A 25725-nucleotide genomic window follows, 5' to 3' on the forward strand; every position below is an offset into this window, starting at 1 on the left:
CTGCTCTTCCAGAGGTCCTGAGTTCAATTCCCAGCACCCACATGGTGGCTCACAACCATCTGTAATGGGATCCAATGCCCTCTTCTGGTGTCGGAAGACAGCTACACTGTACTCATATAAAGATAAGTAAATCTTTTTTTAAAAAGAAAGAAAGAAAGAAAGAAAGAAAGAAAAAAGGGATCTCTACGTGTAGCACTGGCTATCTTGAAACCTGTTTGGACCAGGCTGGCCTCAGACTCACAGAGATCCACCTGCTCTGCCTCTCAGGTGCTGGGATTAAAAGTATGTGCTAATAATCCTGGTTAGTCTGTTTATTAGTTTGTTTGTTTAATTGTGTATGTGTGGTGTGCATACAAAGGCATATGTGTAGGGGCATGTGTGTCAGGGGGCAACTTTATGAAGTTAGTTCTCTCCTACTTTTACCTGGGTTTTGGGGTATGATCTCAGGCCTGAGAATGATCTAGCTGGCTTTTTTTTTTTTTTTTTTTTTTTTTTGGACAGGGATGTACTATGTATTTCATACAGGCCCTGAACTCTGTTTGTTCAATGACACATGCCTGTATTCCCAGCACGTAGGTAGAAGCAGGCAGATGAGGAGTCTGAGGCCAGTGTAAACTATCTGAAACCCTCTGTAATCCCCACCTTCTGGGACCTCAGGAGTTGGTAGCTGGGTTCCTAGGCTATATTGACACTCTGATGATCTTGCACAAAACGCTTCTTTGTGCTCTCTAAGCTCAAAGTGAAAACCTACCTCTGTCACTTGATGAGAGTAGAGAGGACATTAAGTGACGGGCCACCTGGTAAAAAGTAGTGCATTTGAAAGAGCAAGTTCAAGAAAGTAGCCTATAACATCTGAATCATTGACATGTGTGATTCCTTCAGACTTGGTGGAGTTCACAGATGAAGAGGGATATGGTCGCTACCTTGATCTCCATGACTGCTACCTCAAGTACATTAACCTGAAGGCATCCGAGGTAAGGCCTGGAGAGTGGAGAGTGAGTCTCATTCTTGGGACTAAGTCAAGATACCAAGTTAAAGCAAGTAGAGTCCCCACCCCCAAGTAACTTGTGTAAATATTAAGTAAATAACTATTTCATGGATTAAACACTATTTATAAAGAAAGTCAGGGTCGGGGCTAGTAAGATGGCTCAGTGGTTAAGAGCACAGACTGCTCTTCCAGAGCACATGAATTCAAATCCCAGCAACCACATGGTGACTCACAACCATCCGTAATGAGAAACAAATAATAAAGAACCTATGAGCCAGAGTGAGTGGGCCCAAGAGCGAACGGGGACTGGAGCAAGAGGAAGGAAAGGGAAGGGGGGAGAAGAAAAAAAAGAAAACAGAAGAAAAAGGAAAAAAAGAAAGTCAGGGTCTTAGTGTTAATATAGCAAGCCCATTATTTTGTTCATTAATTTGTTCATACAACAAAATTACTTTTGTAAAAATAAACTATCTGGGCATGTCCTGTAGCCCCTCAGGGTGGTTGTAGGCACCTGGGCACAGCATCAGGTGATTGAGCCTCAAGCCTGGTAAGCGTACCCCTAGCCACATGCCCCCTTACCCCTGGGCTCAGCACCCTGATGTTGCATGAGTGCTAAGCTATGTTGGATCGATGGTGTAATACTTCCTGGGCCAGAATGTGCTCCGAAGTTCCTGGGACCAAGTGTTCACTGCCTTCTGGCAACAGTACCCAAGTCGCTATAGCAGACATGTCTTGACCAAAGACACAGTGCACCAGGAGGTAAGCCCTGTCCAGAGGCTTCTGTCCTGGAGACTCCTGACCCAGACCAACAAGATGCCACGTTGAGCAGAGTGACTCCTGCCATTGCTGTTCACTCAGCGTTATGTCCTGGAGGACTCTGTTGTGGACCCACAGGATCAGACCATGGCCACCTTCACCTGGAGCACCAACCGTGCCTGGCTGGTGGAGGAGGAGGAGTGATGTGCTTACTGTTTGAGCTCTGACAATAGCTGCTGGGCAGAGATCCGTCGGGAAGCCTGGGCCTCCTCTAGCTTATTTGGCATATTCAGAGCTGTCTAGAAATTTGATCTTGCCTGGTTCACAAGCAATGTGACCAAGACAGTAAAGGGCTTTAAATACATCTTGGCCAAGCTACAAGGTGAGACCCCCTCCAAAACACTTGGTGAGACAGCCAAAGAGGGCAAAGGAGAAGCACTGGCAGCTACAGAGGAGGGCAAGGATCTGACCAACAAGGCCACCACCAAACAGCAGCAGCAGCAACAGCTCGTATAACTCACTTCCTCTCCCTCTCCTCAGTGTACTTAATTATTAAAGATCAACCCGCAGCCCTCTCTGCTGTCTGGGGTGGTACGGGTCAGGGCACTGTCCTGGTCAGCATCTGTCTGCTGGGCAGAGGGGTGCAATGACTTGCCCAAGGTCGCAGCAGGGTGCAGGTGATAGTCTGTATGCTCCGGGAGGGCAGGGCTTCTTGTTTTATTCTCTGCTGTGTCTCAAGTACTTGGAACAATATTTTGCACATAACAGGCACTCAGCAAACATATGGTTTGACCCCCCCCAATAAAATAAAATAAAATATGGGGGGGGTGCTCCTGGGAGTGTGTGTAGAAGCCAGATGTCAACAGTGGTGTCTTTCTCCATTTCTCTGCACCTTTGTTGTTCTTGGGTTTTGGTTTTTTGAGATGGTGTTTATAGGCCTTGGCTGCCTTGGAACTCACTCTGTAGACCAGGCTGGCCTCAAACTCAAGAGTTCAACCTACCTCTGCCTCCTGAGTGCTGGGTCTAAAGGCGTGCACCACCACTGCCTGTCTTCCACCTTTTTAAAAAAATAGATTATTTTTATGTACTTCTTTTTTAAGAGTGTTTTGCCTGCATGTTATCTACACCATGTGTATTCCTGGAGCCCTCAGAGGCCAAAGAGGGAGCTAGATCCCCTGGAACTGTAGTTTCATTACACATGATTGTGAGCTACCATATGGGTCCTGGGAACTGAACCTGGGTCTTCTATAAGAGCATCAAGTGCTCTTACCAGTAAGGTCCTGCCACCTTATTTTTTGAGACAGGGTCCCTCACTGGACCTGGAGTTCATCCTTTCAGCTATGCTGGCCGGCTAGTAATCCCCCAGGATCTCTGCCTATCCATCATTGGGCTTCTGGGTATGTACCACGTGTCCAGCTTTTACATGGGGACTGGAGACTTGTACTTAGGTTCTTATACTCACACTGTGGTTCACAGAACCATCTCACTGCACAAAGATAAACACCTTGTTTCTTTGTTTGCTTGTTTGTTTTCTGAGACAGGGTTTCTCTGTGTAGCCCTGCCTGTCCTGGAACTCACTATATAGAGCAGTCTGGCTTTGAAATTAACAGAGTTCTGCCTGCCTCTGCCTTCTGAGTGCTGAGAATAACGGTTTGTGCCACCATGCCTGGCACATTTCTAAACCCATAAATCCTTTCAGTGTTCTTGTGTTAGGCACTCAGTATGACATATGTAAGACGTGAGGTATCTGATCCTTCAGAGAAGGTGGTGTTTATCTGTTGTTTGTTCAGTGACAAGGTTTAGAATGACAGTCTCGGGTCACTAGGAAGTTTAATAGTAAGTTCATAGGTGGGGCATGGTGGCACTCCTTTAACCAAAGCACTCAGGTGTTAGAGGCAGAAGGATCTCTGTGAGACCTGTTTCAAAAGAAAAGAAAAAAGTTCCTGATGAGGAAATGTCCCCAAGTTCAGCTACTAACCTTGAAGCTCTGCAGGAAGGTACCTTGTCCTCTTCTGCACCTCCATATATGGTTCAGAGATGCCCAATAAGTGGTTGTGTATATTAACACAGCTACCTTTCAAGACCTTATTTTAGAATGGCAAAAATCTTTAGGCAGGATCCTAGCCCACCCTGAATATCCAGCCCAGGTTTTATTAGGGCTAATGTTTGTTAACTTGATCTTGTAGAGTTGGTTTCATGTTGGGCAATCTTGTACTCGCTTCAGTAGAATCAGCCTCCGGGATTGATTGTAAGGCAGGAAGGAAAGCCCTAATGTAAGCCAAGCCTCGATACTTGGTTAGAGAACGCTCAATTTGGACCTTGATTTAAAAACAAAAGTGTGTGTGCCGTGGCCTTCAAATATGGGGGTCACGGAATAACTTAAGGGAGTTGGTCCTCTCCTTCCACAGTATGGGTCTCTGAAATACAACTCGGATCTTTGCTTGGCAGCAAGCACCTTCATCCCCTGAGCCATCTATCCAGCCTTGCCTGATGTTTTGAAGGTGAGCTGACGTAGCACCTGACTCTGTCATTTGTTTGCTCTTTTCAGAAGCTGGATTACATCACATACCTGTCCATCTTTGACCAGTTGTTTGACATTCCTAAAGAAAGAAAGAATGCAGAGTACAAAAGGTAGGCACTCACAGGTTCCAGGCCGTTTGCAGACTTAGGTAGGATTTCATGGAAAGGGTTGAGGTCAGAGCTGTGGCTTTTGCCTGAATACTGCACATGAATGACTTTGGGCTTATCAGAAGGTAAGCATACTGAGTGTTGTGTTTTAGAAATATTTGTGATGCTGTCATGGTGGTGCAAGCCTTTAACCTTAGCATTCCCAAGAGGAAAAGGGCAGGTGGGTCACTGAATTCAGCTGCTCTGCATAGTGAGTTCCAAGCCAATCAGGGATGCGTAGTGAGAGCCTGCTCAGAAGATAAACATGTGGGATGTTCTGGTTATAGACAGAGGTATTTATGGAAACATCTGTGGTCTTAACACACGCCTTCCTTAATTTTGTGTGATTTCGAAAGAAGTCTGTTTGGGGACCTCTGAGGTCTTGGAGTTTAATGGGGAAAGTGTCCAAGCTACGTGATGTGCTTGGATCAGGTATTAAGCGGAAAGTACTGTAGACTTAGCCACACTTCTCATTAATGTTCCCCAAGGTTGCTCCTTCTCATGTTCTGGTTACCTGACTTTCTTCAGTGAGTTAATTAAGACCTAGTATTTGTCATGAAATCTTGAGAATAAAACGAGGTAGGAAAGGTCAGAATTTAAGTAGTAGTTTGAAGAAAAAAATAAAACTCATTTAAAAATTGGTAGTGGGCTGGGAATATGGCTCAGGTACAGAGCACTTTCCTAGCAGCCATAGGCCTTCAGTTCTAAGTCTGTAAGTACAAATGAGCAGGTGTGCACACAAGACTCTCTCTCTCTCTCTCTCTCTCTCTCTCTCTCTCTCATGCTATGAGTTTTACTTTATCAGCTATTATTAGAAATTAAGTATGGTTTGCAGGGCATAGCAGGATGTCACAGGTAGAATTGCTTCCTTTCTATGATGGCTTCCTTGTTGCATGGTTCTCTGCAGATACCTGGAGATGCTGCTGGAGTACCTACAGGATTACACAGATAGAGTGAAGCCCCTTCAGGATCAGAACGAGCTCTTTGGGAAGATTCAGACCGACTTTGAGAAGAAGTGGGATAACGGCACCTTTCCTGGATGGCCGGTGAGCTCCAGTGGGGTTCATGCCAGGGAAGCGAACTCATTATTTTATTCTTGAGTCTCTGCTTCAAGACGTTGGATGTCAGTCCCTCAGTATCAGCTCCACCCTGAGGCCAGCATTCTTTGTACACTAGGAACAAGATTTGTCAGGACCCACTAGACATTGTCTGGGCCCAGGGTTTTTAACAAACATATCCTGATTGCTCTGTGACTCCTGACCAAAATATGATCAGTTTGTATGATTAGAATCTGTTTGTTTTTAAGAATTGTTTGTTTATTTTATTTATGTGAGTACACTGTAGCTGTCTTCAGACACACCAGAAGAGGACATCAGATCCCATTTCATAAGGTTATGAGCCACCATGTGGTTGCTGGGAATTGAACTCAGGACTTCTGGAAGAGCAGTCAGTGCTCCTAACCACTGACCCATCTCTTCAGCCCAAATTTGTGTATTTTTACTTCTGTTGATAAACTTGAGCTTTCAGGAAAAAAACTAGCTGTCTGATACTTTTTTTTTCTCCACTTCTGTATTAATTAATCATTATTTGTAAATGTGTTTAAAGAAAGGGACCAGACAGTCCTGGAAAGTTAGATAGCTCCCTTACCTTCAGTCTTCTCATTAGCCTGGATCTTAATAAACTTCCTCTTCCTGCCAGAAAGAGACAAGCAGCGCCCTGACTCACGCGGGAGCCCATCTTGATCTCTCCGCATTCTCCTCCTGGGAGGTATGTTCTATGACACTACATGACACTGCTCTTGCTTGGCTGCCTTTCTTTCTGACAGTGCTGGTGGCAATAAATGTATTGTGTAGGAGTAGGCATATGTCTCTGCGTGTGCCACAGCGTGCGTGTGTCTCTGCGTGTGCCACAGCATGCATGTGGAGATGATGAGTTGTGGGAGCTGATTCTCCTCTACCACTGAGTGTTGGGGCTCAAACTCGGGTCACTCCTTCCTTGACTGTGGGCATTTTTTTTTCTTGCTGAGACATCTCACTAGCCCTGGCCATCCTTCAGAGGGACTACTTGCTCTCCTGTATCCGGTGTCTTAGACTTGTCACAATACCACTTCTGAGGGCAGGCATGTACAAGGGATCTGAAAAGATCAGAAGGGAAAAATCTTTTAACATCTCTGAAAACTAGATTTCAGAGACCTGTGATATGATGTCATAGAAAGTCAGAGGGAAGCTGAGGCAGGAACATTGCTGTGAATTTGAGGCTGGCTTTAGAGTAAGATCTGTCTCCAAACACAAAGTCAGTAATTCCAAAACGAGGAGCTAGAGACAAGAGTTCAGTTGGTGGAGGATTTGTCCAGGTTCCGAGTTCAGTTCCCATCTCTGCAAAAAATACTGCTATGAATGGTCTTCCTACAGAGAGCCACTGAACACTGCCTTCCCAGTGCGCCTGAGCCTAGACGTGGCAGTAGTCAGTCTCTGGGAACTGAAAGCTAGGGATGACTGTAGGATGTAGTCTTATCTGAGGAGAAAGCTGATCATGTTGTGTTGTAACTGATTTCTCTTTCTAGGAGTTGGCATCCCTGGGTCTGGATAGGTTGAAATCTGCACTGTTGGCTTTGGGCCTCAAGTGTGGCGGGTAAGAACCTGGTTTTGCTATCAAAAATCCTAGTGACTGTTTGGATGATCCTCTAAGTGGCTCTGATTTTGTTGCTTGATTACCCCAAACTGTCAAAATCATTTTGTGCAGTGCATGCTGGTGAATGCCTTTAACCCCAGCACTGAGAGGACAGGCAAGTCTGTGAGTCAGAGACCAGCCTGGTCTACAATAGTGTCTTTTAAAAAGAAAAAAGATAACCTGTACCCCTTACCTCCGAAGGACCCTAGAAGAACGAGCTCAGAGGCTCTTCAGCACCAAAGGAAAGTCCTTGGAGTCACTCGACACTTCTCTGTTTGCCAAAAATCCCAAGTCAAAGGGCACAAAAAGGTAAGTAGCTGGGACGCTCCACTCTGGGTCTCCATTTGTTCCCCATGGAGTCTGCTTTCCACTTCTCCTTTTGCTTTACTTTTCCCTAAGACAGGCTCGCCCTGTCTCAGATTCACTTCAAGCTTGCTAGTATTTGGGCAGGACCTTCAGCTTCCCCCTTGGCAGTGACCCTTTTACCTCCATCTCCAAAAGGATGCTCTTGCAGGCATGTGCTACCATGCCTGGGTTTGTGTGTTTTGTTTTGCATTTTGTTGTTTTTTGAAATAGGGTCTCACTGTGTAGCTCTGACTGTACTATGTAGACCAGACTGGCTTCAAACTCACAGACATCCACCTGCCTCTGTCTCCCCAGTGCTGGGATTAAAGGAGAGCACCATTAAACCCAGCTAAGGATCATATGTTTTTCCTTTCCTTCCTTCTTTTCTTTTCTTTTCTTCTCCTTTCTTTCTTTCTTTCTTTCTTTCTCAATAGAATTTTTTTCTTTTATTGAAGGTAGATTATTGTCTCCTACAATTTATCCTGATTATAGTTTGCCCTCCCTCTATCCCTTGTAGCTCTTCCCACCTCTCCTCCCCTCCCCTTCAGTTTCACTCCCTTTCTGTCTCTTATTAGAGAAAAATAAGCTTCTAAGAAAAAACAGCCAAACATGACAAGACAAAATAAAATATACTAAGGTGAAGCAAAAACTATGATATCGAAATTGGACATGGCAGCCCAACAGAAGGAAAGGAGTCCCAAGAGCAGACTCAAGACTCAGAGATCCCCTCATTCTCACAGTCAGGGGTCCCCTAAAAATCCTAAGCCAATAGCTGTAATATATGCCCAGAGGACCTGGTGCAGCCCCATGCAGGCCCTGTGCTTGCTGCTTCAGTCTCTGAGCTCAACCGCCCTGCTTTGTCGAGGAGTCAGAGGGCCTTTGTTTTCCTGCTATCCTCTGTCTCCCCTGGCTCTGGTCCCTTTCTCTGTCTCTTCTTCATGGGGTTAGCTGAACTCAGAGGGGAGGGATTTGTTAGAGACCTCCTACTCAGCCTCTCTCTCCACAGAGTGTCTGCTGTGGGTTCTGCATCCATTCCCTTCTGCTGTGGGAGAAAGCTGCTCCCATGAGGACTGGATAAAGCACTAGGGTCTAGGTCACATGTTTTAAGGGCACCCTGAGCTAGATTTTTTTTCTCCTTTACTTTTACTAGTGACAGCTGCATACTTATACAGGGTATTGGTTTTTGGTTTGGCCATTTTCCCCCCTAATTTGATAGAAGAAGCCTGGAAAATGGTTGTTACTCTGATTTTTTGCAAGGACTTGGGAAGCTGCCAAATGTAGCCTTCCTTGCAGTTGCAGAGCAGCCGAGTTAGGACTTTGTATCATTATTTGCTTTCAGGGCTTCCTATATACTGTGTTCCTTTGTAAATTATAGTGTTACGGGACAGTTGAAGTGGTCTTAGCAGATGATTCACTGTATACGCAAAGTCCAGAGGAGACACCCTGGCTTCTTTCTAAGAGGTAACCTCAGGATGTAAGCAGAGAGGCTGCCTTGTGTGGCGTCGCTCCCACGCTTGAGACTGTCTTAATTTGATCACAGAGACAGTGTTCCTGACAGGGAATTAAACTTTAGGTGCAAAAAGAACCCTTAATTGATACAGTTTGTTCTTGTTCTCAGAGACACTGAGAGGAACAAAGACATTGCTTTCCTGGAAGCCCAGATCTATGAATACGTGGAGATTCTCGGGGTAAGTGCATTCTTCTAGAGCCTCGCTGCTGCTTGGGGTGGGATTACATAGGAAGGAATTTTTTTCTTTTTTTAATGTTCACATAAGGAAATGGGGTGGGCAGTAAACTAATTCACCTCAAAATGTGGTTCTCTTGAAGTCCTTGGCTTCTTTGGGCTCCTGTTGTGTTGTTAGGTGATATTTCCAAGGCTGCCCAATTCCCTCCAGGCCAGACATAGACAACAGACCCTACCCCATGTCCCCTTACAGCTGGATCAAGAATAATGCAGCTCTTGGCTGAGCCTCAGGGGGTGACCCAAGAAGTAGGCACTCAAAAGACAGCTCAGCAGCGCTTCAGGTGTGATTTACTGTGACACAGCAGTTTGCCCATGTTGAAATTGTGAAGCCTAGCAAGGCTAGAGGAGGGCCAGTACCAAGGTAGCTGTGGATAATCTCCTCTTGTAGTCTCTTAGGAAGTGCCAAGGGTAGCCCTTCATACCTTCCTCCTTGGTTTGAGGTACCCTCTCTCCTGTTTCTGCTGCACTCGATGCTCCAGGCTAGTATGCCCACGGGCTTCCAGGCGATTCTCCTGTCTCTGTCTCCCGTGGCGCTGTGGGAGTGCTGAGGTTGCAGGTGTGGCTTTTTACATGGCTTCTGAGGCATGGACTCGGGTTATCAGGCTGCCTGACAAGGCCTTTTTTTTTTTTTTTTTTAATGGTTTTTTTGAGACAGGGTTTCTCTGTGTAGCCCTGGCTGTCCTGGAACTCACTCTGTAGACCAGGCTGGCCTCGAACTCAGAAATCCACCTGCCTCTGCCTCCCAAGTGCTGGGATTAAAGGCGTGCGCCACCACGCCTGGCTTTGGCAAATACTTCTAAACTAGCTGAGTTGTCTTGCCAACCTGACTTAGCCTTATTTTACAACCAAAACCTTATTTTTGGAAGTGAGGAGCCAGCAAGAGTTAGAGGAACTGTCCCTTCATGTCCTATACTAAGTGCTCTGACTTCGTTTTGCTTTTTCTTCATGCCTCACCTCAGGAACAGCGACAGCTCACTCATGAAAATGTACAGCGCAAACAAGCCAGGACAGGCGAGGAGCGGGAGGAGGAGGAGGAGGAGCAGATCAGCGAGAGCGAAAGTGAGGACGAAGAGAATGAGATCATTTACAACCCCAAGAACCTGCCGCTGGGCTGGGACGGCAAGGTACGTTCTCAGGGCCCTCTGTCCCCTTCCATCGTGGGCACGCGCCCGAGCTCTGAAAACTAATGCAGTCGCTTGCTTTCCTTTAGCCCATCCCCTACTGGCTGTACAAGCTCCACGGCCTGAACATCAACTACAACTGTGAGATCTGTGGGAACTACACCTACCGAGGGCCCAAGGCCTTCCAGCGGCACTTTGCGGTAAGGAGTTGAGAGCCACTGCTCTTGGGAACTAAGTAGAAACACACCACTTTAGAAAGAGAAGAGGACGGGAGCAGCCTGTGAGGGCCACTGGTATCCAGAGCTGAAAGGCATCAGAGGCGTGTTGGCGGGTGTGGGCCATGCGAGCCCCGAAGCCTGGGCTGCTCTCTGGAGCTGCTGCCACTCTGCTGTGGAACTTGGGTTTGGCTTTCCCATGCTCGTCCTTGTACCTTTCCCTCCTGTTTTTCTGTAGCATCTTGGATCATTTCTGGCTTTTGGTCATTTCTCTACATTGCTATTTAAGGGGGCTGAGCAGGTTTTGATTTTTTCAAGTTTTAAATGGGCCCTTGCTTCTTTGCAGAAGAAGTAAACTAAGCTTTGAGATTTACCAACCTGTTGTTGACACGAGTAGACTCTGAGTACCACCTCGTCGGTGGGCTCCCCCTTGCTGCATTCTGCCCTTCACTTTGGGAGGACAGTTACATAATGGAAAAGACATTCCGTATTAGACAAGCATGGCAAGTGATGTGAGCTCCCCTCTCAGACCTGTTACCAGGTCCTTTCTCTGGGTCCCTGAGTGGCCTCTGAGCTTTTCTTAGCTGGGTGGGGCTAGTGTCCAGGGTAAAGCCTGTGCTAGCTTTCTCTAAGAGCTGAAGCTGTGGCTTCATCTCGCTCTCCTTGCTCCTCCATCCTCCATACCTGCTCAGCAGTTTGCTCCTGAACCTCCAGAAATGCCAGTCTGCCCTCACGGCCCTGCAGGGGTTTCTGGGTTGTGCCCGCTTCTGCCTAGTACCGAGTGACGAGTCTCAGGCATACTTCTCTGACACCACTAATCCTAGAACCTGAAGTTTGTCCAACTGAGATAGTGCAGCACTGCTTGGCAGTGTCAGACTGTGTCAGTCCCAGCCCACTGTGTAGACACACCCCAGGAGGAGTGCTGCCTTTCGCTGGGGTAAGGTCTGTGGTAGAATAAAGTGGGTGCTGCCTCAGCCATCCCTGTTTCATGCTGTCCCTCTCCTTCCCTCCAGGAGTGGCGTCATGCTCATGGCATGAGGTGTTTGGGCATCCCAAACACTGCCCACTTTGCAAATGTGACACAGATTGAAGATGCTGTCTCCTGTAAGTAAGCTTGCCGACTGTTTCCTAGCCAGACCAAGTAGCCGCTCGTACAGCTGTCCTAGGACCCTGCTGTCTCCAGGCCCAAGAGCAGGGGTTGTGGCTATAGAAAGCTAAGGCACACATATAATTACTGCATTTTTTATGGGAGTGAGCAAGTCAACAGTACTGATTATATCTCCTTGAAAAGAACCCTATGCTGAGGTTAGAACAGGGCCTTTAGCCTGAATCTATGAGCTTTCCTCTCTGGAGCATTCTGAGTGAGTTATTGTTGCTCTTCTGAAGAGACTTTAATGTGTTCAGAACCACTGATCCAGAAGGTAACAGAAGTGGCTCCATGCTCGGATTCCTCAGAGAGTGACAGCCAGCGAGATACTCATTGGAGGGGGTGGGGGAACGGCGGGGGAATGTGTGCCAGGCGCTTCACCTTGCCTGGCAGCCTCTGCTACTGACACCTTACTGCAGGCTCCTGCTCCTTCTCATCCATCTCTGTTAAGTTTCACTTCATGTGAGCCAGACAGTTGGTTTTATTTATTGATGGGTTTTGTTTTGTTTTAGACAGAGTCTCACAATGTAGCTTGCCTGTCCTGGAACTCACTCAGTAGACAAGGCTGACCTCAAACTCAGAAATCTGCCTGCCTCTGCCTCCCAAGTGCTGGGATCAAAGGCGTGCACCACCACGCCCGGCTCAGCTTACTTTCTTAAAACTTTAAGGACCACCTACCCAGGGGTGGCAGCACCTACAGTGAGCTGAGCCATCCCATGTCAGTTAGTAATCAAGAAAGTGCATGTGTGATGCCTTCTCAGCTATGATCCTGTTCATTTTATCCGAGTTTCTCTAGACTGCTCCACATTGCTTCTTTTGAGAGTGTTTCCTTTTTACTGTTGTAATCGTTTGTTTTGTTTTTGAGGCAGGGATATTCATTTAGCACAAACTGGCCTCAATCTCACTATGTAGCCAAGGCTAGCTTTAAACTTCCTGATCCTTCTTCCTCTGTCTCCCAAATGCTGAGGTTACAGGTGTGTACGCCATCCTGATTTCTAGATCCTTATGAGATTTTCTTTTACAGCAAGGTGAAATCATGATAAATTTCTCAATAAAAGTTTTATCTACAGGTAGTTCTAGATCAGAATTCCATTTGGGGGCTGGCAGTCATTAAGGGAACCTTGGGGGAGCTGGGCGGTGAGGGTGAGAATGATGTAACACTGCACATGTGGACTGTGGGCCCTAATGACTGCTTATCTCCCATCCTGCAGTGTGGGCCAAGCTGAAATTGCAGAAGGCTTCAGAACGGTGGCAGCCTGACACCGAGGTGGGTACTAATGTGGAGAGTGTTAGATGTGGCGTCAAGTGACAGCTTCCTCACCGTGCAGAGGAAATGCTCTGTACTAGCAAGTGTAATGAGACAGTGTCTACAAGGTGACTGTGTGAACCTGCTGTCATGCATCTAAGTCTTTGTCATCAGGCAGTTCTCCCACTGAGGCTGTGGGAATAAGGACACGAGTCTCCTGTGCAACCCTGACGATTTCTAAAGAAGTCTGTCACTCTTAGGTCTCTGAGGAAAGCATCAGGTCAGAGGTAGTTCTCTCTTCAGAGTGGGGATGTGTCCTGGATGTTGGTCTTGACAGGTCTCAGAGGTGACTACCACACATTGAAGGGGTGGCGGTAACATCCTGGTCCTGTGGAGACTGTCAGTAGTCTCCTTTATTCTATGTCAGTATTTCAGTTCTGATTTTTCCCATCAAGAACCCTTCCAGCTGCAGTGTAGAGCTGAAGCACAAGATTGGCCTCCCTGTTGACTCCTGCAGTGGCCTGTGGTCAGAAACCCAGGCTTAGGGACCATTTCACACTGCTGTGTTTGGCCAGCCCTTCCCTGCCAGGCTGCCTTGCCTCAAACACAGGGCGTTACTTGAAAGACTATGTAGGGATAAGGGTGAGCCACAACTGGTGCCACTCTGGATATCTAGAAATAGCACTGGTTCCCTCTTGGAGCTCTGGTTGAGAAAGCTATGTGAAGTTAATGCTGGTTTCCGGGAACCAGAGTTTGCTGTGGAACTCAGTGTGGAGCTAACAGAGAGCCATTCCTTTTCAGGAAGAATATGAAGACTCCAGTGGAAATGTTGTGAACAAGAAGACATACGAGGATCTGAAAAGACAAGGGCTGCTCTAGTGCTCGGCCGTTCCCTGAGAAGCCGGAGAAAAGCTTCCCCAACCAAATGTTCTTAAAGACTTTTTGCTATGTAGTATCTACCTTGTAGAGACCTTGCAAATTGCAGAGTTGAGATGTGTTTTATCTTTGTTTTATATTAAAAAGATCTGTGGGAAAATAAAGCCAGCCCTTGTTGTGGGTGTGTTGTTTCTGAAACCCAGGTTTATGAATTTTTTTTGTTTGTTTTTTTTTTCGAGACAGGGTTTCTCTGTATACCCCTGGCTGTCCTAGAACTCACTTTGTAGATCAGGTTGGACTCGAACTCAGAAATCCACCTGCCTCTATCTCCCAAGTGCTTGGATTAAAGGTGAGTGCCACCACCACCTGGCCCAGGTTTATGAAGTAACTTCGTCCTTTTTGTTCTTTTTTTTTTTTTTTTTTTTTTTTTATTTATTTATTTATTTTAATATTTAATGTATGTGAGTACACTGTTGCTGTCTTCATACACACCAGAAGAGGGCATCTGATCCCATTACTGATGGTTGTGAGCCACCTTGTGGTTGCTTGGATTTGAACTCAGGACCTATGGAAGAGCAGTCAGTGCTCTTATCCACTGAGCCATCTCTTCAGCCCCCATCCTTTTGTTGTTAATGCCTTCTAGCCTTGTTCTCACCAGCTTCCATAGTGGCTTAGATTTAGGAGGTAGTTATTACTGCCTAAATATGATTCTGTATGTGTCTCACTGACAGCCCAGGCTACCAACTCCCATCTACCCTGCCTCAGCCTCCTGTGTGCTGAGATTACAGATCTGTGCTGCCACATTGGGCTTGTGTTAAGTAATTGAGACCTAACATTTCTCCCCGACACTGCCACTTCCCAAATGAGCATCATGCCAGCATGAACTCTGCCCCCAGTTGAGTGCCAGTCATTGGTGTGCATACAAGAGGTTGAGCTAGGCCTTCAAGGTTTGCCTGTTTTATTTGCATAAAGAAATTAGCTATACTTGGCCTTAGTCCCAGCACCTGGGGACAGAGGCAGGTATCTGAGTCCAAAGCCAGTCAGGGTGACAAAGTGAGACACTGCCTTAAAAAATAAAGAAAGTGAGCTGGAGCCAGGTATAGTAGCAGAGACCTGGATTTGAAGCTCCAGACAGCTCAGGCAAGAGGATGGCTGCAAGAAGCATCTGTTCTGGGTTCAGCAATTCCAGATTGCAGAAAGAACTAGGAAGCTCTGTCCAACCTGTGAGGACAGTCACTGAAGGTTGAGTAAAATTACCCAGAGCCCTCTTAGCATGGTGACCCTAGGCTAGTTTGCTTTTCAGGCATTACTTTGAAGAACCCCAACTCTAGCTGGCCACCCTCCATCTTCCTGTTGTCCTTGTCACGCCTCTGGCAGCAAAGGTCTCACCGCTCCTCCTCTGAATTCCATTACTCTGGCCAACCCATTCTTTGTATGGCACCTTATGCTTTGGCTCTGCCAGTCTTTAAGAGTTAGATGAGCAACCTCCCCTGGGCTTGTGCAGCAAGGAGCCCATAATCACATCTAATTGAATCGATTAGAAACTGATTGATGGAAACCAGGCCAAGGTGAAGGGAGATGCAGCAAAGCCTTGGGATAGAAAAGGGGGGAGCTCCCAGGCTACAATTGTAGCCCTACTGGGCTGTCAAGGAATGCTCCATTGCTTTGTAGCTGTCACATCCCGCTGAGTAGGTGCCTGAGACTCCAGGGTTAATGAGATGCCCTGTCGTGGTATGGAGGAGAGGTGGGATCAGAGCCTGAGGAGTCCTATGAATGATGCCAGAAATGACTGGCAAGGAGCCTGAGCTCACTTGTTGCAGCAAAGTCTGCTTCTTCTTTTTTTTTTTTAAGATTTATTTATTATTATATCTAAGTACACTGTAGCTGTCTTCAGATGCACCAGAAGAGGGCGTCAGATCTCATATGGATGGTTGTGAGCCACCATGTGGTTGCTGGGATTTGAACTCAGGACCTTTGGAAGAGCAGTTGGTGCTCTTAACCACTGAGCCATCTCACCAGCCCAGTCTGCTTCTTTTCATTGCTTATATTTCATACATTCGATTTTTTAGACTAAAATGAACTGTATTACCTGTAAAATGAATTGTATTACCTGGCTGTACACTCCTGGGTAGACTTCCAGAGGACTCTTAAGAGTACATCATAGAAATAATTTGCACATACATATTTATTGCAAAGATAGGGAATCAAAATTGCAGACAGGATATCAATCTGGATGTCTGGTAAAAGACAATAAAGAGAATGTATTACAGGCTGGAGAGATGGCTCAGTGGTTAAGAGCACTGACTGCTCTTCCAGAGGTCCTGAGTTCAAGTCCCAGCAACCCCGCAAGGTAGCTCACAACCAACTGTGATGGGATCCAATGCCCTCTTCTGGTGTGTCTGAAGTGTACTCATATACATACAATAAATCTAAAAAAAATATTTCAAATGTGCAATGGAATTTTATTCAGTTATAAAAGAACAAAATAACATTCAGGGGCCAATGAGGTGACTCAGTAGGTCACCTTTTATGCTCTCTCCTGAGAGCCCTCCTCAGCTGTCAGGGACCAATCTAGTCAAATAGACACCTCCCCATTCCAGTGAGACTGGGCTGTTGGTCCTCTGATCTGCCAGGACTGGCTTTATCTTCACCTGATTACAGTGCGGACATCAGCTGGGTTTCCTCATTTGCATGTAGCTTCCGTGAGTCTCCAGAGACACCGTGTCAGAGGATATTCCCCAAAGTGACAATAACCATGCTTTGTCTTAGCATTTTGTCAATCCGAAGCATGGCTTCATCCATGCCGTAAACAGAGGGTCCTTAGTGCAGGCTGCATTCCATCGCCCTGGAAGATGTCCCCAACAGACAGATCTGAGTGTGTGACAGAGGCACAGAAACCTTGGTGGTCCTGGGAATGCTGGGGACCAGGCTATGCTCCGTTTTGAAGGCTTGTGCATAATGGGAATAATGTGTCCCTTCCCATCTCCAGAAGTGTTCTACCCTGCAGGGGAAAGCTCAGGCACGGTTTAACAGATTTAACCATTCCAGGGCAGATCCTATGGAGGCTGGGATCCCCAAACTCAGGATCAGAGACACTTCTGCCCTTGACCCACTCGGGTTTACCTTAGTGAGGGAGGAAAAATCTCCATCCCCCAAACTCTTGGATCTCAGGATAGAGTCTTCTAAGGTCCTCTGTGACCCTGAGTTTTCCTGGCCTGGGTTCCATTCCCCCCAGTTTACCATCCTCCCCACAAGCTCAGATGTTGGAGGCAAATGAATCCCGATTAGAGGCACCAGATACCTACTTCCTGTCCCTGCACCTGCTCCAATGCTGTCTCTATTCAGGCTTGAGATGCTGCTGTTGCCATGACAACATTTAATTCTCAGAGGGGCTGTTTCTAAAATGCAGGTCTCTTTTTGCTTCTGTCTTTTTGTCCCTCTGACAGTATGACTTCCAGGGAGGAAATTGACCTCCTGGGACCTCTTATTCCTTATAGGCTGTCTCCCCTGCTCCCCGGCCTCAATCCATTCATCTGTATAATGCAATCATAAGAACCTCTGCAGCCTCTCCCAAGCTGCTCAGGGCTGGAGCTCCACTCTCTGCAGGACAGTGGTACCTACTCAGAAGACATCTATGGCCAATGGTTACCACAGGACGGCTTTACTCCGAGGTATGAGTCCTCAGCTCTGAGATCCTGGCCTTGCTTGGACCCTGGGGCCATTCCTAGCCTCGGATTTATTGCTAGACCGGAGGATGCTGCTTCTCCCAACTCTTCCATTTAACTCCTGTATAGCTTTTCCCTGACCTGTGATCTTTGATCTAGCCACTTCCTGCTTTGTCACCTGTTCCTCAAGCCAGTTCAACTGCTGGTCTTCCTGGAAGCCCAGAGTCTGACAAGAGGTCAGCTGATCCCTGCTCCAGTCCAAGTAAGCAGCATGTGAAAGAGAGATGCCCTCCACTTGAAATGGGGCCACAGCACTCAACTCAGCCACAGACCTGCTGTAGCTTCCATTGCTTGGGAGCTGTGTTCTCCCAGAAGGTGAGGGGCTCCCACCAGGCGGCAGGGTGGACATCTAGGGAATGGTACTGCAAGGTAGGGGACAGGATGTGATAGGATCCAGAAGAGACACCACTGTAAGGTGAAGGGCGTTAGGGGGTCATTTCAATGGCTGGGGACAGAGATTCTGAAATGGGAGAGAGAAGAGTCCCTCTTGTGATGATGAGAGAAACTAAGATATGCCCTCTGGCTGGCAAAAGCCTCACAGGCCTGGGATCCCACTATGCTTACTTCAGGTGATTCAACTTAATGCTTCCCACTACATACTTGTACAAGGCCTGGTGGGCTCAGTTGTAGGGTGAGAGATGAACGGGGTCTAGCCCTTCTCTGCTGTCCAAGGACTCGGAGTCCAGCCCTCACTCCTGTACTGCTATAGTGGAGAGGCACTCCACCTACTGTTCATTGTGGAACAACTGCCTGTGCTTGTCCAGAGTGGCAGCTGAGAGGGGTGTTGGGTTGTGAGCTTCCTGTACATCCTAGAGGGGCCTGGTAGGGGCTGTGGCTTCACAGAGGTGTTGTACTCCCATCCTGGGGTGTTCCAACACTTCCCCAGGCAAAGTGTCCTGTTTCCAGAAGCAGGTCTCTGAGCATCACAGAGGACAGGCAGCTCCCCATGTCCCCCTTGGTGACCACCACTGAGTCCACTCCTCAGAGAGATGTGTCTTGTACATTGCTGCCTGCTGGGGGAAGTGGAAGGGAGGGCTGGCAGTGGCTCAGACACAGCAGGGCTCCCCCCTACCCCCTCTGTCTAGCATTGACCCTTCAAACTTTCCATTTTCTTTCAGGAAATAACCTATACCCTGGCTTCCTGCAAAAGGGGATGCCTGTTTCAAAGGGCAGGACACTCCAGCCATGTGCCCCAAGGATTTGAACTTCTGTGAAGTGGGCCTACAGTACTTCCTCAGAACTGCCAGACTGGAATAGCTCAGCAGTGGAATCTAGAGGGAGCTACATTTGTGGAGAGCCAGCCTGCCTGGGGTTGAGCAAGCCAGACCCTCTCTGTTTTGCATAGCACCTCAACTTGGGGGAATCAGGTGGAATTTTCCAGAATGTGGCCCCTTATTTCTAACCGACTGGTTTTCTGGGAAATGACAGCCTGACCTCATGGGGAGCTGACCTCATGGGGAAGCTGAGCTCAGCTCAGTTCTAGTTTCACTAAGACTTCTTGCCTTCAAGAGCTGAGGGAAGGACAAGGGTAACATGAATGGTCCTGTCTATTCTTGTAGCTCAAATGGTCCAGCTCAGACTACATCGAGGGCTGGCTGCAGACAGGTCTGCATGACAGACAGGCACACTCAAGAGTCATGGAGCGGGGGCTGGGTCCTGCTACCTATGTACTGTCAAGCTTTGGCCTCAGGCAGCTGCCTCCAGCCAGATGGGACCCTTAACTTCAACAAGGCCACTCCAAGAGTCACCAGGAACCCCCTGCCCTGGATCCCCAGTGTAGCTACAGACGCTCCTCCCTTTGCTCTGTTCCTGTCCCCGGTTCACTACCTGGGCTCAGCAGTTATTAGAAAGTGACATATGAAAAGACTTTGTGGACACTGCAAGCCTTCACATCTCCCTGCTCCAAACCCTGGAGCTGTGTCTTTAGAGAGCATGACTTACCAAGTCCAGGTTCCCCCTTCCCCACTCACAGGGTCTGGGCCTTGAACATGGGTCCTTGTCCCCAATCCCAAGAGGAGGCTTAGACTTTTGGCGGTGGGGAGGATATACTTGTCTGACCTACATTTTGGGAAGACCCCTCCCCCAAATCCTGCAGGGATAGTTCGGTCTGTAAAGACCACCTAGCCTAGCCCATTCCATCCTGCCTTCCTTCAGTGACCTTCAGTGCCTTGATCTCTAACCAGCGCTCTTTCCCCTCATCCTCCATGTAACTTCAAAACTGCAGCCCAATCAACTTGAACTCCAGTTGTGCTGTGGATGTTTCTAGAAAGAGACAACCAGGAAGAGTCTGGAAGGAGTTTGCAACATGCAAGTTGAACTGGTTATCAGAGTTCAATTCAAAACAAAAAGGAGGTGAGGGCAGGTTAAAGGTTACAGGGGTGGGTGTGGGGTCAATGAGACAGTTTAGAGGTAAAATCACGTGCTGCTAAGCCCAATGGCCTGGATTTGATTATTCAGTCCCCATACCACACATAGTGAGAGGAATCAACTCCCACACATAGTCCTCTGACCGCTCTACACACACGCTGTGAGGGGTGTGTGTGTGTGTGTGTGTGTATGTATAAGCAATAAATGCACATAAACATTTAAAATCATTTTAAAAACTTACAATGGCCAGCACTGGAAGCTTGAAACAGGAGAATTATGAGTTTGAGGCACATTTTGGGCCAGCCTGGGCTAACTAGTGAGTCCCTATCTCAAAACAACAGCATTAAAAGTCACAGTGGCCATCCATTCTGCAACACTGGCCCAACTGCTTGCTGTTCCTTTAGGAAAAAGCTGAGAAGCAATTTTAAATCAGTAAAGCTAATTAATTGGATGACCATGTTCTGAGATGTAGATGTGGCTCAGTCATGGAGTGTTTGCTTGGCAGCTGTGAGGCCCTGGGTTCCGGTTCCTAGGTTCCATCCTCAGGACTGCTCAAAATAAATAAATGAAAGTCTCAGAGCCACTATACCAGAAACTGCACAGGAGTGTAAGCCCAGTCCTCAGGGATCCAGCTTACCGAAATAGTCAGCAGTTGAGAAAGAACCAACCATTCTAGACTCTTTCGTCTGAGCTAGCTTCTTTTGTCCTGTCTTGAGCTATATATAGTCTCTTTTTTTTTTTTTTTTTTTTGACAGGGTCTCACTCTGTAGACCAGGCTGGCCTCGAACTCAGAAATCCGCCTGCCTCTGCCTCCCGAGTGCTGGGATTAAAGGCGTGCGCCACCACGCCTGGTTTAGCTATATATAGCCTTTACCTAGAAGGGAACAATGGAGCCTAGAAGAGAATGGTTCCTGTCAGGGTAAATGGCCAATAGAATGTGGCTAAGGGGCTTGAGGACAAAACCTGCTCAGGGCTGTCTATTTGGGGGTTGTGGTGAGATGTCTCCTTAGTTAAGAGCACATATTGCTCTTTTTTGGGACCCAGTTCCCACCACACACATCAGGTGACTCACAGCCTCCTGTCACCAGCCCCAAGGATCTGATGACCTCTGGCCTTCTTAGGTGAGCGTGCACACACACACAGTGCACATAAATTCATGCAAGCACACACACATACACACAAAAAATAAAAAACTAACAGATCTTTAAAGAAATAAAGAGGCAAGAGGGCCACATCATCCTCCACTGTAAGAAGAGTCCTCCGCGCTGCCTGGTGGTTGTCATTACCGCGTCACAGATAAAGATGCCAAACATTTCAAGTTCCGTGGACAGAAAAGCTAGATAGGCCTTAAGAACATTTAGCAGTTCCTGGACGGAAAAATGACACAGGAATTGGAGTTGGACTTCCCTCTGGGCACCCAACATTTATTGGCTGCGGACTTTGTCAAACAGTTTTGTCTCTCTGTTCCTCTGTTTCTCCACCTGGGAAGTGGAGAAGGTGACTTACATGAAGCCAGGGCACGGTAGTTATCTGGAAGTGTTCTTTCTGCATGTGAAGAGTTGAGGATGGACTTAACTTGAAAATAAAAGTTAACATCATTTTTTCCGTTAGGGTAACATGACCACTTCCTTCTGCCTTGGACAGGGGCCCTAGCCCTTTGATTTAGTGGGCTGAGAAAGGCGTTCCTCACGCAGGCTTTCCAGAACTGGGACGCCCGAGTATGCTTGAAAACAGACTGTAGATTCTAGATTTTTAAATAGAGTAAAGGCGGGGAGACCCACCTACTCGCCCATGACCGACTCGGGCATGCTGGGACTTGCAGGCTGGCTGTCCGTCCTGTGACGCCAGGGCCGCTGGGAAATGTAGTCCCTAATCTGCCCTGGGACGGCGGTGTCCTGCAGGCCCACCGGTGACAGCTCGGGAGGTAGGCTGCAATGACAAGGATCTGAAATAAGTGCAGAGTGGGAGGGGGCTTGCAAGCTGGTTGCTGGGGCCCTTGTCCTGTGGGTGCCAGAATGAACACTCCTAACCTGCTGCTGATGCAACGGGGCCTGTTGGGTGGGGTGAGGGGCAAGGAGCAACGGGACACCCACAGGCTCCGAGGAAAGAGCAGCCGGGCTGGGTTATTTCTCCAGTATAAGACCCTCCTAGCTGAGACTGAGGCGAAGGCTGTCTCCCTATCCCTATTTGGATACACCACCAACCTTTCCCAGAGAAGAGCCAGATGGACCACAACTGCTCCCTGAAGAGGGCATCAGAGCTGTACCCAGAAGCAAGGAGACCAGCGAGCATACCGAACTCCACTGGGAACATCTGGGGCGACTCCGAGCAAGGGGCGAAGGGGTGGAAACCCATTTTCTGGAAACGTTGAGAGACCCATTGTAGGAAAGAGGGGGAAGGACAGAAGGAGAAGAGAGATGACCAGGCTCTCGCTTTTCCCTCCACAAAGGCCCCTTCTTCCATTCCCACAGCCCCCCGAAGCAGCTCTAATACGGAATGGGAGGTTCCCACCTGCCCTACCCCAGGGTTTGACAGCTCAGCATGGACCAGTCTGTGGCAATCCAGGAGACCCTGGTTGAGGGGGAATACTGCGTCATCATATCCTTCCCAGTTGTAGGTTGCCATCCAGATCGTGCCCGCTTCAGCCTTGGGAGGTGGGATGGAGGGTGTGGAAATTTTTCTCTCGAAGCCATATGGGAAAAGGTAAACCAATATTTACCAAGTATTCACTTGGCTCTGGTCTCTCTACCAGGTGCTTTACATAGGTAGCTATTTTCTCAACCAGCTGCGAAGTTGGAGACTATTATACCCATTTTGCAGATGAGGAAAACTCAGAGAGGTGAAGTCGTTTGCCAGTGGGAGGGGGAAAGGCAGTGTGGTGGAGTGAGCCGGATGGGGAGGTTCATCTTTGGCTTTCAGTTTCCCTTCACTCTGAGCAGCAGGCAGTCCAAGGTGTGCTGTGTAAGGGAGATAGCCGGCAGAGCCGCCTGCTCGGGCTGGTGAGGTACCGGCTGGAAAATGACGCCCAGGAGCATGCGTAAGTAGGGCTCAGATTGCCTGTGTGGGCCATGGGTTGTTCTTCAGTATCCTCCAGCCCGACTTCAGTCATTCCGTCTGAGTCTCCTAGACTCATTAACACAATGATAGTGTTCTGGAGCACCGTGTTCTAAGCCTTTAATAATCAGCAAGATGTGATGTGGAAGGTTTTAGAGGAGAGGCAGTTATATCATACTTGGCCAGATTTTGAGTTTGTGTGAGTGCCCGAGTTTAAATCCAGATGCTGCAATCCTATGCAAATTGTTCTTCATAGCTCCATTTACCCAGAGTAAAGTACAGAGGGTTGAACTGGGAACGAGCGCACACACCAGGAAGCTGAGGCAGGACTGTCACAAATTCCAGGCCATCCTGGGCTACATTCTAAGCACAGCCTAGGCTACAGAATGAGACCCTACCTCAAAAAGGGAAGGGATGGGGTTGAGCAGATGGTTGGAATGTGTACTGCTCTTGCATCACTGGACACTGCATGGAAAGGGCCTGAGCCATGCGTATGGCTAGGGCACTGCCAGCTAAGCACTAGGGACCCACAGGTGACCACAAGCACTCTAAGCTGGGCCTTCTACTCATTTCTGCCCTTAGTCTCTTCCTGTATACACACCGGAGAATGGCCATCACAGGAGACGATGTATCTCTGGACCAGATAGTGCCACTCTCAAAAGATTTTATGCTGGAAGAAGGTGCCAGTTGGGCAGGGTGGTAGGCTCTCCTTTGGGTGGCTCCCAACTCATCTCTGCCCTCACTGTAAGGGGGGGGGGTGGCTATGTGGGTGGGACAGGGATGTTCAGTTGCTAAAGACATTCTCCTTTCCTTCCCTCAGTGTCCCCAGATGGTGAACTCTACATCCTTGGTGAGTAGCCCTTTCAATCTGGGTCCCTGTTAGGTCAGTGGGACAGGTTCCAAAGACAGAAAGATGAACGAGAACATGCCTGGATGGGGGTGATGCTAGGTGCCTGAAATCCTAGCATGTGGGAGGCTGAGGCAGGGGGATTGCCTTGAATTTGAGGTCAGTCTGGACTTACATTGTGAGTTCTAGGCAAGCCATAGACTGACAACAAACCAAAAGAGAAAATTCTTGGGTTAGTGGAACAGCTTGGTGGAGAAAGGTGCTTGCTGTCAAGACCAACTTTCCGAGTTCGAGTCCCAGATCCAGCTTCTGGATTTTTACTCTAGAGAAAACTTTCCTGATGTCCATACTATGGTGACTAAGAATCAGATGCTACCCTCTACCAGCTCTTTTTCCTCAATCACCCCTTGTCAGTGCGTTTCAGTCCTCCAGCTGGGCTCCATCATCACCTCAGACACCACAAAGTTGTCACCCTCCTCCTCCTCCTCCTCCCCTTCCTCCTCCCCTTCTTCCTTCTCTTCTTCCTCTTTCTCCTGCTGCTGTTCCTCTTCCTCCTCCTTTCCCTCCTCCTCCTCTTCCTCCTCCCCCTCCCCCTCCTTTTCCTTCTCTTCTTCCTCCTCTTCTTCCTTTTGGTTTTCCAAGACAGAGTTTCTCCATGTAGCCCTGGCTGTCCTGGAACTCACTCTGTAGATCAGACTAGCCTCGAATTCCTCTGCCTCTGAGTGCTGGCATTAAAGGCATGTGCTGCCGCCACTGCCCCGCCAGTTCGCTCTTCTTAAAAAAAACTATCCCATGCTCCTCTTCTCCCCTTCTCTCCCTGTGCCCTTTCTATCTTCCTCTCCCCTGTACCTTTCCCCATGGTGATTTGCCTGGCCTCAGTTCTTTGGACTAGTTAACCCCGCCCCCCCCCAAGCAGCTTCCCAATAAACCTACCTTTAATGTAAAAAAACTTACCACACTATTTAGAGTGTGTGTGTGTGTGTGTGTACTTGAATTACCATGGTGTCTGTGTGGCGACCAAAGGACAACTTGTTCAGGCTTGGCAGCAAACACTTACCTGTTGAGCCATCTCCAGTGGCCCCAGGGTCCCCTGCTCTTGTAAGTGCCACATCTTTCAGCTTGGGCCTCTCCTATGTGTAGTCTTTTCTCCTTATCATGTCATTCTCAGGGCCTGGCTCTACGGTGGATCAGCAGATAGGCAGGTACTGCAGTGCACTTCTGCATGCTTTTCAATTCACAGGACTGGAGAACTTAAATTCACATTACATCCCAATCACAGCAATTTCCCAATCTCCTCTTCCCCCAAATGTAGGAGTGCTCTGCTGCAAGCACACCTACATGCCATCAGATCCCTTTATAGATGGTCATGTGATCATGAGCAACATGTGGTTGCTGGGAATTGAACTCAGGACTTCTGGAAGAGTAGTCAGTGTTCTTAACTGCTGAGCCATTTCACTAGCCCAAGCTTAGGCTTTCTGATTTGCCATTTTGCAGATTCTCTCTCTCTCTCTCTTTTTTTTTTATGTTTTTTTCTTTTTTTCAAGACTTATTATATATACAGTATTCTGCCTGCATGCCAGAATAGGACATCAGATCTCATTATTGATGGTTGTGAGCCATCATGTGGATGCTGGGAATTGAACTTAGGAACTTTGGAAAAATAGCCAGTGCTCTTAACCTCCAAGCTATCTCTCCAGATCCCCTTTAAATGGTTTCTCAAGACAGGGTTTCTCTCTGTTTCCAGGCCTGGCTGTTCTGGAACTTGCTCTGTATACCAGGCTGGCTTTGAACTTACAGAGTTGTGTCTGCCTCTGCCTCCTGAGTGCTGGGATTAAAGGCGTACGCCACCTCCACCAGGCAGAGTCCATTCTTTTTTTTTTTTTTTTGGTTTTTCGAGACAGGGTTTCTCTGTGTAGCCCTGGCTGTCCTGGCACTCACTTTGTAGACCAGGCTGGCCTCG

The 25725-nt window shown here is 47.9% G+C and overlaps 2 protein-coding genes, 1 long non-coding RNA gene and 1 pseudogene across 7 annotated transcripts in view; 3 read left to right on the top strand and 1 right to left on the bottom strand.

The window, feature by feature from the left end:
- The window catches only part of Sf3a3 (splicing factor 3a subunit 3), a 16847-nt gene extending 2877 nt beyond the window's left edge, over positions 1-13970 (top strand). Inside the window, exons 6-17 of the mRNA XM_021159232.2 lie at positions 883-974; positions 4290-4372; positions 5316-5454; positions 6107-6175; positions 6972-7039; positions 7280-7387; positions 9042-9111; positions 10127-10291; positions 10378-10488; positions 11517-11607; positions 12862-12917; positions 13698-13970. Coding sequence (XP_021014891.1) covers positions 883-974; positions 4290-4372; positions 5316-5454; positions 6107-6175; positions 6972-7039; positions 7280-7387; positions 9042-9111; positions 10127-10291; positions 10378-10488; positions 11517-11607; positions 12862-12917; positions 13698-13775 — 1130 coding nt within the window. The 3' untranslated portion in view covers positions 13776-13970. The remainder of the gene's footprint in view (positions 1-882; positions 975-4289; positions 4373-5315; positions 5455-6106; positions 6176-6971; positions 7040-7279; positions 7388-9041; positions 9112-10126; positions 10292-10377; positions 10489-11516; positions 11608-12861; positions 12918-13697) is intronic.
- LOC110292117 lies at positions 1414-2532 on the top strand (annotated as a pseudogene).
- Positions 13971-16295: 2325 nt separating the features above from the next.
- LOC115030866 overlaps positions 16296-25725 on the bottom strand; it is a 15655-nt gene continuing 6225 nt past the window's right edge. Inside the window, exons 2-4 of the long non-coding RNA XR_003836436.1 lie at positions 24823-25015; positions 21646-21793; positions 16296-16617 (exon numbers count right to left, since the gene is read on the bottom strand). This is a non-coding gene — a long non-coding RNA (uncharacterized LOC115030866). The remainder of the gene's footprint in view (positions 16618-21645; positions 21794-24822; positions 25016-25725) is intronic.
- The window catches only part of Inpp5b (inositol polyphosphate-5-phosphatase B), a 62768-nt gene continuing 58766 nt past the window's right edge, over positions 21724-25725 (top strand). For 3 of the 5 annotated variants that reach the window (XM_029476092.1, XM_029476094.1, XM_021159234.2), the window contains exons 1-5: positions 21724-21788; positions 22336-22462; positions 22807-22901; positions 23501-23598; positions 23739-23768. In XM_029476092.1, coding sequence (XP_029331952.1) covers positions 22406-22462; positions 22807-22901; positions 23501-23598; positions 23739-23768 — 280 coding nt within the window. In that variant the 5' untranslated portion in view covers positions 21724-21788; positions 22336-22405. Of the gene's footprint in view, positions 21789-22313; positions 22463-22806; positions 22902-23500; positions 23599-23738; positions 23769-25725 lie in introns of those variants that run through there. The other 2 variants (XM_029476093.1, XM_029476095.1) reach the window with 2 other exon arrangements.

This window comes from Mus caroli, chromosome 4 (assembly GCF_900094665.2).
Source record: "Mus caroli chromosome 4, CAROLI_EIJ_v1.1, whole genome shotgun sequence".
Lineage (NCBI taxonomy): Eukaryota > Metazoa > Chordata > Mammalia > Rodentia > Muridae > Mus > Mus caroli.